Source organism: Alexandromys fortis, unplaced genomic scaffold, assembly GCF_014885135.2.
Source record: "Alexandromys fortis isolate MF-2015 unplaced genomic scaffold, M_Fortis_MF-2015_v1.1 scaffold_110, whole genome shotgun sequence".
Classification (NCBI taxonomy): Eukaryota; Metazoa; Chordata; class Mammalia; order Rodentia; family Cricetidae; genus Alexandromys; species Alexandromys fortis.
In genome coordinates this window covers 2,947,982-2,960,384 of record NW_026068014.1, presented here as the reverse complement: position 1 = coordinate 2,960,384, position 12,403 = coordinate 2,947,982, and the positions used below count along the sequence as shown (strand labels likewise).

At 37.4% G+C, this 12,403-nt stretch overlaps 1 protein-coding gene across 1 annotated transcript in view; it reads right to left on the bottom strand.

Moving 5' to 3' along the window:
* Positions 1-7,299: 7,299 nt before the first annotated feature.
* Nxph1 (neurexophilin 1) overlaps positions 7,300-12,403 on the bottom strand; it is a 300,256-nt gene continuing 295,152 nt past the window's right edge. Inside the window, exon 3 of the mRNA XM_050162260.1 lies at positions 7,300-9,249. Within this exon, the coding sequence (XP_050018217.1) occupies positions 8,488-9,249 (762 nt within the window). The 3' untranslated portion in view covers positions 7,300-8,487. The remainder of the gene's footprint in view (positions 9,250-12,403) is intronic.

Here is a 12,403-nt window from a genome sequence, read left to right as displayed (position 1 = left end):
TGACTGTGAACCACCATGTGGTTGCTGGGAACAGAACCGTTGTTCTCTGCAAAAACAGCTATTAAGCCATGACCAATCTCTCCTGCCCTGTTTCTTTTTTAAAAAGTCTACCTCTCTATATAACACAGATATCAAACACAACTAAGCCATCATTGACATCTGTTTCTCTAATGTTTCGCCATTCTGTAAATGAATCCAGGGCTCCACCATTGCAGAATATCCAGGGTTTAATGATGTCTTGTTGGCTATACGCAACCACCTTAATCTGAATCTGAAACCTAATTTTCTGTTACTGCATTATTACAGTAGTTCCACACCTGGGCTTCCTGCACCCATGCTTCCCTTAAATATAGTTTAGTTCTGTCATGTAATTTATCTGCTCAAAATCCTCTGAGTACTCCTTTTGTAGTCAAAACCCTGCTTCTTTTACATTTCATTTTCTCTTTATCTACAGACTTCACTCTGCTTTAACTCCCCTTGCCTACCCTTACCTACCCAAATCTACTGCAGCCTTTCAAGATGCTATGCTTGCTCATGCACCGATATCCATTATACCAAAGTGGCTAGCTCTCTTCCTTCTTCCAAAGAGCACCATGGAAAAACCAGCTACCAGTGGTAAGTGTGAACCATTAACTGAGAAACCTCTGTACACTTCAGAGCACTTATTACCACAAAGCATACTAAGTACTTATTTAGCGAAGGTTGATGTTCTAAGATCCATGAAATTGAGGGCTCTGGGTAGATATTTTTACAGCAGTAGTAGAATATATGTGTTGTAGGAGCTGCCAGCTGTGTTCCTGCCACCCCAGCTGCTGGTTGCCTGACTAGCTTATGCCCCGAAATAACAACACACAAACTGTATTCTTTTAAACACTGTTTGGCCCATTATATCTAGCCTCTTCTTGGCTAACTCTCCACCTGGACTAGCCCATTTCTAATAATGTGTGTAACACCCCAAGGTGCACTTACCGGGAAGATTCTAGCCTACGTCCATCCTGGGTCGGAGCTTCATGGTGTCTGCCCGGGGGAGGGGAGCATGACATCTGTCTGAGACATCTTACCTCACTTCCTCTTGCTCCCAGCATTCTGTTATGTTTACTCCACCCACCTATGTTCTAACTTATGAGGGCCAAGCAGTTTCTTTATTTTTTAACCAATGACCTTCCTCCATCATATATGCAGTGCACAGAACTTAGAAAGCGTGCAATAAATAGGTCCAATGGATAAGTTTATATACAGGTGAAAGGTGAAATAGACACCCACTTCCCAGCCTCCATAAATCCCTGCTCAGAGGCACATGAGGAACTTCTGTTGAAATTTGCAGATATCTGAAATGCACAAATTGTGGGCCTAACATAGAAACATAGTTTTTCAAAATATAAGTAGGACCATTTAGAAAGTATAGAGTAGAACTGTGATGTAATATAAGAGTCTTACCCTGATATGCTTTAGCATAAAATTGAATGCTGTTTTCATTTCAGTGTATTTCCTACAGAAATGACCCATAAGACTTTATTTTAGAAATAAAATATTCTTTTCATTTGCCAGTTTGTAGGACTTGCTAAATTACTCACAAATTGTAAAAATCTGACCAGAAAAAAAATCCTGGAAGAAGTGAAAGTGTGACTTGCAAGCATTATTAACCCCCTACCATCTCTCTCCTATGTCTGGAAGTATCTGTTTATTTCAACAACATTATTGTGATTAAATTTAATATTAATTTAATTAATTAATAAAATTAAATATAATCCAATATAAGACTATGGAGTTATGCTGGACATAAAGTATCTTCTTAAAATTTCTGCATCTTAATAAATTGCCATGTCCTTCAATAGACTACATTCTGTGTTGATTCACAGTGTGATTCTGCAACTTCTACCAAATCACATCCACAAACTCCACACAATGCTTCAAGTTATACCTAGCAGATATTAATTACATGCTATATAGTCAACTGTGGAAAAACATCCAATCTTCTCTACTTTTCTCTAAAACCAAAATCAGTACGATCTGTCTAGGGATCTTCTCATCCTATTTCAAACACTGCTTAGACTTCCACAGGTCATGTAGAGTGCTCTGGTTTTATTTGGAGATGACACCTGATTTTCACCCACAATCACCCTTTTCTCTCATCTCCAGAGACCCACATGCCATATGTCATCTATAGTCACCATTGCCCACCAGTTGTGTGTTTCCATCCCACTCTTGTGGATACACCTGCCGCTACACTGAAAAATTAAACATAACTCAACATTTTAATGTCATTACCCATGTCCTATATACTCCGCACACCTATCTTCACTCTATTAAGAATCTCACATTTCCAAAAATTCCACATACAAGCAAGCAAAGAACTCCTAAAAGTTGCTTCCCTGGAACGTGCTACCATTACATTTTTAACAAACAATAAAAATAAACTTCTTTTCCTCTGTGATATAAACACAGAGCACCTATTGTGACTTTTCAAGAGGGGACTCGTGCTCTATTTTCTTAACCTGCCCAACAAGCTGTTGTAAACATGATACAGAATTTGTGCCCCAGTACTTCAATACTTTTTAATACTAACTTTTCAAGCTTTAATAAAATCAATTTGAATTTCCTCTTGCAAAAAAAAATACAAAACAAAACATACTGAGCTAAAGAAACAACATAATTTTAAACTCACCTAACAGAAGGGACAGGGGCACGAAAGAGGGTAATGAGACGAGTAGAACCAAAATACACACATTACATGCATGCATGAAGTTGTCAAAGAATAAATCACAATGTATTTTAAAGAGCCACCATGTCGTGATCAAAAGTACATCAGTGGTTGCCTAAAGGTACAAGGTTTGGAGGAGTTACCAGAGATGATTTCAGTACACAGGTAATTTGTGGGAGGATGATAAACATGCTTCTCATTATTATACACTGTAATGGTGGTGTATACGCACCCATGAATATACAGCACTGGGCACTGTAAGCGTCTATAGCCTATTGTATTTCAGGTACACCACAATAAATAAAGTATTTTCAACAATAATAAACTACATGATGTTTTGCTGATGAATTCTCTTCCATAACCCCAGGAAAAAATGTGATGATGACCAGACACAGTTAGTGATGATGATTTCTCAGATTGTACTGGCAGAACATGAGCAAGGTTCTACTCAAAAAATGATAGTGAGTGACTTCCCTTCACATCCTGGTTCTTGCAAATAATTACTGTTTTGAACATTAGCAGAACATGGGCTTAAGTAAATTCCAAAACTTACATGAGTAGAAGCTTACTTGGTTGTTAGAATACCAGAAAACATCAGTGAAAAATACTAAAGAGACTCCAATACCTGCTTTCATGTAGAAGCTTCAGAAAGCAAGAACATAAACACAGTTTTGGATATATTTGTTTGAAAAATAAAATAATGCAAGAAAAATTAAAACATAAGTTTGAGCCAACTTTTCAAATTTCCACATTCAATCAACTTTATGCAGAAAATAGCCTCTGTGTTTTATATGTGTGTGTATACATCTACAAGAAACTCAATTCATAACCTAACAGTATGAGAAGATTCCAACTGGACCCATATAAAGTTGCCTGAGTCATTTTCAATAGAAAATAAAGTGAAAGTGTCAAAAATTCTTAAATATCCAGCAAATAATTTCCTAAAATGAGACTCCAAGCAAGAACATGCAATAATTCAGAATTACATTATCGCTGTATATATTGCTTGTCTGCAAGTCTCATATTTATGAAGGTTGAAGACATATCTGTCTCCAAATCAAAAATGAGTTTGCAAATAGTAGCTTTGGAAGTGACCTTGATTGCCATATTGGTTTACTGGCTGTGACAATCAAAGCTAACTTCAACTTAACCATAAACAAGGGCTGGAACTTGCGTGATACTCTAAGGGATCCTGAACATGAAATTTTAACAACCTACTGAGCAAATGTCACTTCATGTGCATCCTCCTGAAACACTGTTAGAAAGTGAAAATAATTGATATGAAGATGAGACTTCAGAAAGTTTACAAGGTTAATTTTGACAGTAGCAATTGTGTTCTTGTTCGAAGTAGTTACTTAGCAGCAATTGCATGCTAAAAAAAATAAGTTCTTGCAATATGTCTTCAACAGTCACAACTAGAAGAGTCAAGTTCACTCTCTTGTTTGATCAGAGAACCTAGGATTAGATATTAGTAACTCTTGGTCTGTTTTATGAGGCCCTAATGCAGGATCTTTAATAATAAAGCAGTTTCAGCTAGGTTAGAATAAGAAAGTATATGGGGGAGAGGGGGTGGTGTGTGTCTTTAATCCCAGTACACTGGAGGCAGAGGTGGGCAGATCTACTTGATCAAGGTCAGGTAGTAAATTTCAGGACACTCGGGGCTACACAGAGATGAAGGGATTGAGTGTGTAATCCCAGGTTAAAAAGGAGAATAGCACTAAACCTACCCTAACAGTAGCTGCTGTAGCCACCAATAGAAACCGTCTCAGCTCAGGTACCTAGGACCTTTAGAGCCTTCCTGTAAGTCATCAATGATAAAATGCATATCCCTGCAAGTCAGAAATAAGAAAATTAAACTTCTTTTAGTCAAACTTAGGGCACTTTCCCAGAAGCATGGCACTCATTTTAGTATCTTTTTCTCAGCATTACTCAGAGAAAATCAAAACTAGAACTCTTTATTTAAAAACTTTCATTTTTCCCCATCCCAGTAAGAAGTAAAGTTAAATTATAGATTTCTTACTTTAAATGTTTTTTTTCTAATGGTTATAAAACTCAAAAAGCAGGCCCTAAGTTTTCAGTGTTTCCTAGCAACTTTCTCTGATACTTAATGTGTGAAACCTCTTCAAAAGAATGACCTGGAAACCAGTTTTTAAGGATTCTATTCAGGCTGTATGAATTGATTCAATTTCTATCACATACAAAATAAATAAATGGTGATAATATTTGTGCAATTCTGCTTTGACATTTTTTTCTAAAGGTTTCTACTGACTTACATTTAATTTGGATGGAAATAAAGATAAAGATAGATACATAGATTGATAGTTAAATTAATTGTCCAGGGCTGATACATCAAGTATGTCTTTCAGAGTTTATAAGCAACCCACTTGTGTTTGCTTCTATTTAAAACTTGGCATTCACAGTTGATGGTGAAGAAGCAAATTACTCTTCCATAGGGCTGTTTATATTGGGTAATCTGCTTTTTCATGCAAAGCAGTGGGAAAACAGAAAGTCTCTCAGGCGTCTCGGAATTGGTTTAAATCTATTGTGTTAAAAAAAAAATATGGCTTACAATTCCTTGCTGAAGTGACGACTTTTAAATTTAACAAACCTCTCAAGTACTTCCAGAATAACTATATCATCCACATTATTCATGACTGTGCTCCTTCCACTCAAGCACAAAAGCTCTACATATAGTCTTGACCCCAAAAACTGATAATATATCATGAAAATAGTGGGGTTTTTAATCATAAATGGATAAACTAATATTATTTTTCTTTAGTGAAACAAGAAATTACAGTAATGCTTTTTTCTTAATTTCAAATTTGTTGGATCTTTTTTAAAAGAAAACTAGATGATTGACAAACTCTTCTTTCATTCAGCTGCACTCTGCTTATGGAAGTTTTCTTCTGAACCTTCACAAAAGTACAGAATGATTTCCAAAATCTGAGAGAAGGTGTTTCGTTATCACTGCTCAAAGTTCTTTTTTTTTTTCCAAATCCAACGCATTTTTAGAAATAATTAAAACTTACTTAACTAGCTCACTGAAGTAGCAAGTTTGTCTAATAAAATTGGAAGTATGTATATTTGAAGCCTCCCTATTGATGATCTTCCTCTACCCACATCCTGGCAAGCTGTATCACCATGGTATCTCTCTGTGTAATACATGAGAACTGTTGAAAATGATGGAGTTTGCAAAACTATTTATGGACCTAGAAAAAGTCTAAAAGCTTGGATTTTTTAAGTATTTAAAATCAAAGTTGGCCTATGTGTTTTGATTTTATGTTTCTTATAAATAAAATTCGATAGATCAGCAGATAAATTAATCACAGTGTTCAGTGTATCCGTATGTTTATCAAGATATATGGACAGTATATTATGGGGGGTATTGTAAAACAAAGTAGAGGGGTAGAGATTGAAGGAGGGTTTTTATCTCATTTCGAATTTGGGGTTAGCAAAAGACATTTGAGATTACATAATGAATGTCACAGTCCAATGGTCAAATGACCCTAAAGAAATCAATTGATTTCACCCCCTTTATCTCTCTTGTGTGCGAGGGAGCAAGTCTGCAGTGGTTACAGTGCTATGAAGCACAAGGTAAGACTTGTTTGTGAAAACCATGTCCACTGGCCAGAACGCATGAAACTCTTACTGCCTGTTCTGTCAGAGGTGTTCTAAGCTTTGTCTCGAAATTTTGTGGGCAAATCACTTACACACTGATGCAAATGGCTGCCCACACATGGCAGATGGCTCTGAGAGATGAACCCTTAGCAGGTAAATGTTTGGTTGACCGATGAAGACTCTTTCATCTGAGCAATGATTGAGCTCCCACTGTAGAATTGTAAGGCTTTGTTTCTCTGTCATCCTTCTGTTGCTTTCTCTGTGAAAAAGAGGTCCAGCCTAGGTAGTGTGGGAAGGGTGAACGTGGATGAGTGCTATTCTTTGGTTAACTTTTGAGATTCTTCATATTTCAACGTCAAATCTATGGTCTTAAAAATGAGTGATCTCATACATTTCTTCAGCTGTTTATTTTTCTAAGATTGTGCACATCAACTTTAAAAATAAAGCTTAGTGTCCATATAAAAAGCTACATAGATAATTTGAGCTCATCTGTTATAATCAATTTGAGACTAGAAACCCTCCACTGCTGTCCCGATTTCTCCAGCTGCATGGTGTCATCACAACAGACACAGGGAAATTCAGTTACAATCTTCAAGACACCTTGGTTTTCTTTTAAAGAAAACACATGGCTTTCACTTCAATGCTCCTGCTAAATAAAGACTGTACAGGGGAGAAAGCCTACTCACTATAATTAATTTAAGCAACAACAATATTCTCCCTATGTTCACTTGTAATTTTTTTCTTCCTTGGTACTCTTGAGTAGTTAATATTACAATAAACCAAAAATGCATGCAGTGTTTTATGCCACAATTATTTTCTAAGCTTGAGACTGAAATTCTTAAGCTGTTTTGACTGGGTAGCTAATAACAATTTATAGAACTCTGCTCAAATTCAAAGACGTGAGATGCAAAGCCATGGCTGTATTCCAGCACATTCTTCTTGTCAGAACCATTTAAATCACCATCTTACACAAATACGTATTGAAACTCAACTTTAAGTGTTTTATTTTTTATGTACATTTCTTTTTTCCAGAAATAAAATATCTAAATACAGACAGTGTAATGTTGTATATGTATAGCTTTCAACAATACTGGAGCTGAATAAATGCTTTGTACATTAAATCTGTCTTTTTTTAATGGAATTCACAGCTACATTGAATAAATGGATTCCTCAGATCCTTTTTTTTCTTTTTAACCAATAACAAGCAGAGAGACAAGTACAATTTAATATTAATAAGCAGCTCAAATAACACTTGGTTAAACTATGTACAATACAAACCATTCATACAAATGAAGACTAGGATGTTGTATTTGTTACAATATGTGTAGTAAAGATAAGACAGACACTTCCAACTTACACGGTGTCTGCCAGGCATTTCCCTTCTTATAGAATGATCAGAACTTGTCTTAAGCAGTCTTAGTTGATCTCAACATTGCAATGGTCCGGTGATAGGCAAGAAAAGCTGTCATCCCAGTGTCTGCCCACATGTAAATTCCAAATGTTTGCTCATCTTTACTGAGAATGGGCTCCTCCCTCCATAGAAAGAAAAGCCATCCTGTATCACCTTGAATGTGCCTACTGTATGCTGAGGAAAAGTTACTACACTTTGTTGTGTTCATAAAATAAAGAATACTGAGCTCTAAAGACACATTTTTTTCCATTTAACAAGCATATAACTCCTACAGTAGTATTCACCAGCACAGCTACTCCAAGCAGTAGGAATGCATGAATGGGGACTATTGATTAGCATGGACTCAAGACCTTAAAAGAGATTTCCATAACAGCGTGTTAGACACTTCCTCTGTCTAGTTAATTCTCTGTGTTTGATCATAGTTTATCCTGAACCATCATGAGTCAGACAATGAAAGCCCTCTCAAAGGGAACCATGAGAGATGCAAGCTGAGATGTGCAAGGGTGGTGCTCGTGTGCCTCTACATGTGATAGCATGTCTTCAGGTGAGACTTGGAGATCTACGATGATTTACAAGTATGCTGAGATGCAGCTGACTGGGCAGAGGTTACATCAACTGTTTTCCACTAGCATGTTTGCACCAGTCAACAAGAGCAGCAGTGTAGACACATTCTGGGCAACAGATGGGACCTTCTTCCTTGAGGTAACAGCCCTCTCCTGTGACCTCTGTTTCCTCAGGCTTCAGTCTTGTGCCCTGTTCATCCTGAGGGAAAATAAGGTGTGTCACTGTGGTAGTTGTAGTCGGGGCATACTTTCTGTACTAGTTTATAGTCTGTACTATAAAAGGAAATGTAAATGCAGATCACCTTGAAGGGTTTAGAGCAGAGCCAGGACACGTGACTTTGGGTCTGCTCCTGGTAACAGGTTTTTGAAGGGTCATAGTTGCAGAGTGTGTTCTTGGTAGCCTTGTCAACCTTTTCATATTCAATGCGACAGTTGAAGGACTTGGAATCTTTGGCATCAATCACGGTTTGTTGTGCCAAGTCGAACTCCACGATTTTTGTTGGGGGCACCAAGCTGACAGATACATTCCCTTGACCAGTGGAATTATGCCTGAAATAAACACTAAACGTCCCATTGCCATGATCTACAATTTTCCCAGTTATCAACAGGTTTAGCTTCACTGTTTTGATGTTGGAATGAAAATCACCCCATCCAAACATTTTCTTAAACTTGCCGGTCTTAACAATGGGCCGTCTTTTGGCCCTGGGCCGAGGCTCCTGAAGGTCTGTGGAGTTCCTCAGCCAGTCCCAGAGGTCTTGCTCGGAATAAGGTTCGGGGGTGTCATAGCGCAGGTCCAAATCTGTGTCGTTTTCTTTACCACGGAAAGTCTGTGAGAGGAGCCGACTGATGGACAAGTCTTTGCTACTTTCTGTCCATATGTGCTTTAGTGTGGATTTGCTGCTTCCTGACTTCAGAAGGTCCGCTTTTCCACCATTTGTTAAGTTGGCACACGTGACCTGAGAAGAGAATTCAAAAGACGTGTGTTTATTTACAACTCCACATCTAAGAGTACACAATACATACATTCTAACCCTTGCTGGGAGGCTCAGAATTAAATGACTTTTGTGTTGTTATTGTTCTTAAAAGCACCGCCAGTATCTGGCCACTGTTGATTAAGTGATAAAAATCCCACTTCTGTTTTTATTCAGCGGTGGGAAAGGGGACATGTGAGTGTATAAAAACCACCAAGCATGATCTGAAGATCCATATAGAACATTGACTAAAGGAGGAAAAGACCTCCTAGCATGAGCAAGCCAAACTGAATTCAAATATAAACTAAACTAAAGTAAATAATGTCTCATCACTAAACCCGTTTTTGAAGTAAATTTTATAATCATTATGTACTTTTTCCAGTTCAGAATCACCATAAGCTCTAAAGCTAGATGACTCACATAAATATGTCAGCTGGTATCCTATGTGCTTTGATTACTTATGTCAATACAATATTAGAAATAAAAATAGTTTTATAAAGAGAATGTGGCATGTTTTTATCTTTCAACACACTCAAACAGAAAAAGTCTTTATTATCACCAAACATGATACAGGATAAGTTTTTTATACTTTTAAGACTTCAAATGTTGTTTAAGGAAAGAGTTTTAACGTCTAGCATTCACTAGCATGTAGACATTTGAAAATCTGCAAAAACAACACAAAGTTGTCAGAAGATCACTTCAAGTGGGTTGTAAGAGACACACTTGGATGGCATTCTTAGAGATCCCACCTCACCTCTTAGAAACAACTAGTTCCTCAACGAACCTAGGGGTTCAAAAGAACCAGTACCCCAAGGATCTCACAGAAGAAATTGGTCATTCTGGCATGGGGAACTGTAGCACGAATTAAAACAAACAACAAAAAAACAAACAAACAAACAAAAAACCCTCAGAGACAGAAATTGGTCTGCAACCTGAAAGCCAGAAAAGCAAGGCAACCAAGTTACTAGAGAAGTCTTACCTCTACCAAGGCTGGGTGACCACATACTAAGCAGCCTATGCTTCTCTCTCCTCTCTTTTTATGTTCCCTCTAGTCCTGGGAATAAAGGCGTGTGACTCCCAAAGATTGGGATTAAAGGTGTGAGCCATCACCACCTGGATTTGTTTCTGGATTTGATTTTGTGTAGTTCAGGGTGGTCTTGAACTCACAGAGTTCCATCTGCCTCTGTCTCTCAAATCCTGGGATTAACGGTATATGTCACCATTGCCTGACCTCTAGTGGCTTTAGCTTTGCCTCTGGTCTTCAGGAAAGAATTAATTATCAAAATACAAATAATATACCACCACAGGGCATGAAGGAAATACCACCTGTAAGCACAACAAAATATGCAAAAGGACCAACAGCAAATATAGTTCATTGACCACATGGACTGACTCTTTTGGCTGAGGGTGCTGAAGAAATTCCCCCAGATATCCACTGAAAAGCTAAGTTTCCCCAAAAACATTCTTTAGTCAGGTTTCCGATAAACCAATACTAAGAACCCTAAGTTCTTTCTCAAACATGAGCCCGATTATTATATATCAATCTCTTAGGTCTCTCTAGCCTTTATATAAAAGTTCTCTGGTTAAAAGGTACTTGTCAAAGAGCTCTCTTAAATGAGGCTCATTGGGAATTAGTGCCATGTTCTAGACTTTGTCCAACTATACCTGTAGATTTATCATTGTAGGCCTTTTGTTATGACACAAATCTCAACTGAAAATATTCTTCTATAAGATGTGTATGATAAGAGTCTTTACCAACTCCTGGAGTGCATAAGCTTAGGAGCAGACTTACTAGTATATGTTCCCAGCTCTGCCCATCTCCTGAGACATTACTGATGTGGGGCCATTCTTAGAAATACCAGACAAAGTTGCTCTATTTGAAAAACTGCTGGCCTTAAGAAATACTGTACTTCTTTCCATCTAACCTTATTGCATCCAAGATGAAAATGTGGTTTTCTCATGGGTTTATATCCCATGACTTCACTCTACAAAACCAAAGCTAAAACACTGGAAAGGCTAGCACAACTTAAAAACACATTTCAAGCTGAGAGTCCATATCGTGTTACATCTGCTTCCCGTCTCTAAGGCAAAAGCTACGCCACCCTGTACATACGTAAAGATCAAAGATCATTTTACTACAGGACAGAAAACTGCACAGAACCATAATCTAGAACATAATTTCTTTCTTTTTTTTTTTTATTTTCGAGACAGGGTTTCTCTGTAGCTTTTGGTTCCTGTCCTGGAACTAGCTCTTGTAGACCAGGCTGGCCTCGAACTCACAGAGATCCGCCTGCCTCTGCCTCCTGAGTGCTGGATTAAAGGCGTGCACCACCAACGCCTGGCTTCTAGAACATTATTTGACATAGAAAGAAGAGGCAGAAAACAGTGTCTTCATGGGCACTCCTAACCACAGCAAAGTCCAAGCTCATGTTCCCTCTTATTTCTTCAGACTTTTAACTTGTCATATACAAAAACAAAGCAAGAACCTCATGTTTTCAGAGAAGGTTCAAATACACCACCTCCATCTCAGATGGAATGTTGAGAATTAGGAGAAGGATGTCTTTGCTACCAACTTCTTTTTAAGTCTAAGTATTCTTCTTTCCTTTCTCTCTGCCCTTGCCTTGATTTCTATATTCTCTCTCTCCACCCAAACTGTTTCCTGTCTACACTTTCCCATCGTTATTCAAGAATGGATCATTTTCAAGAAACATACAGCAAAGGTTTTAAGGCAAATAATGCTTTTTGCATGGAATAAATATTATAACCTAAAAAATGAAATTCAAGGGGAAATATTATTTGAGGGAGGGGGAATTAGACATAGGAATGTATATAGAATAAATAGTAAATTAATTTCCCAACTATCTCCTTTGCCTGATTACAACGTCAATCTGCTATAAGCCAATTTTTGGTATCTCATATAAAGTAGAAATTATGATAGTTTCAAAGTTAATATTATCCCACATAATTACAAAATAGTGGAACCAGTAAAAGATATTTTAATAATTCCCTAGATTAAAAACATTTCAAAGAATACTTTTTTTAGGTTGAAGATACGTACTCAGTGATAGAGCACTTGCCAGTATGTGAAGACCCTGGATTCAGTACCCAAGAATGGGAGAAAAGGAAGAAATAAAGGTAG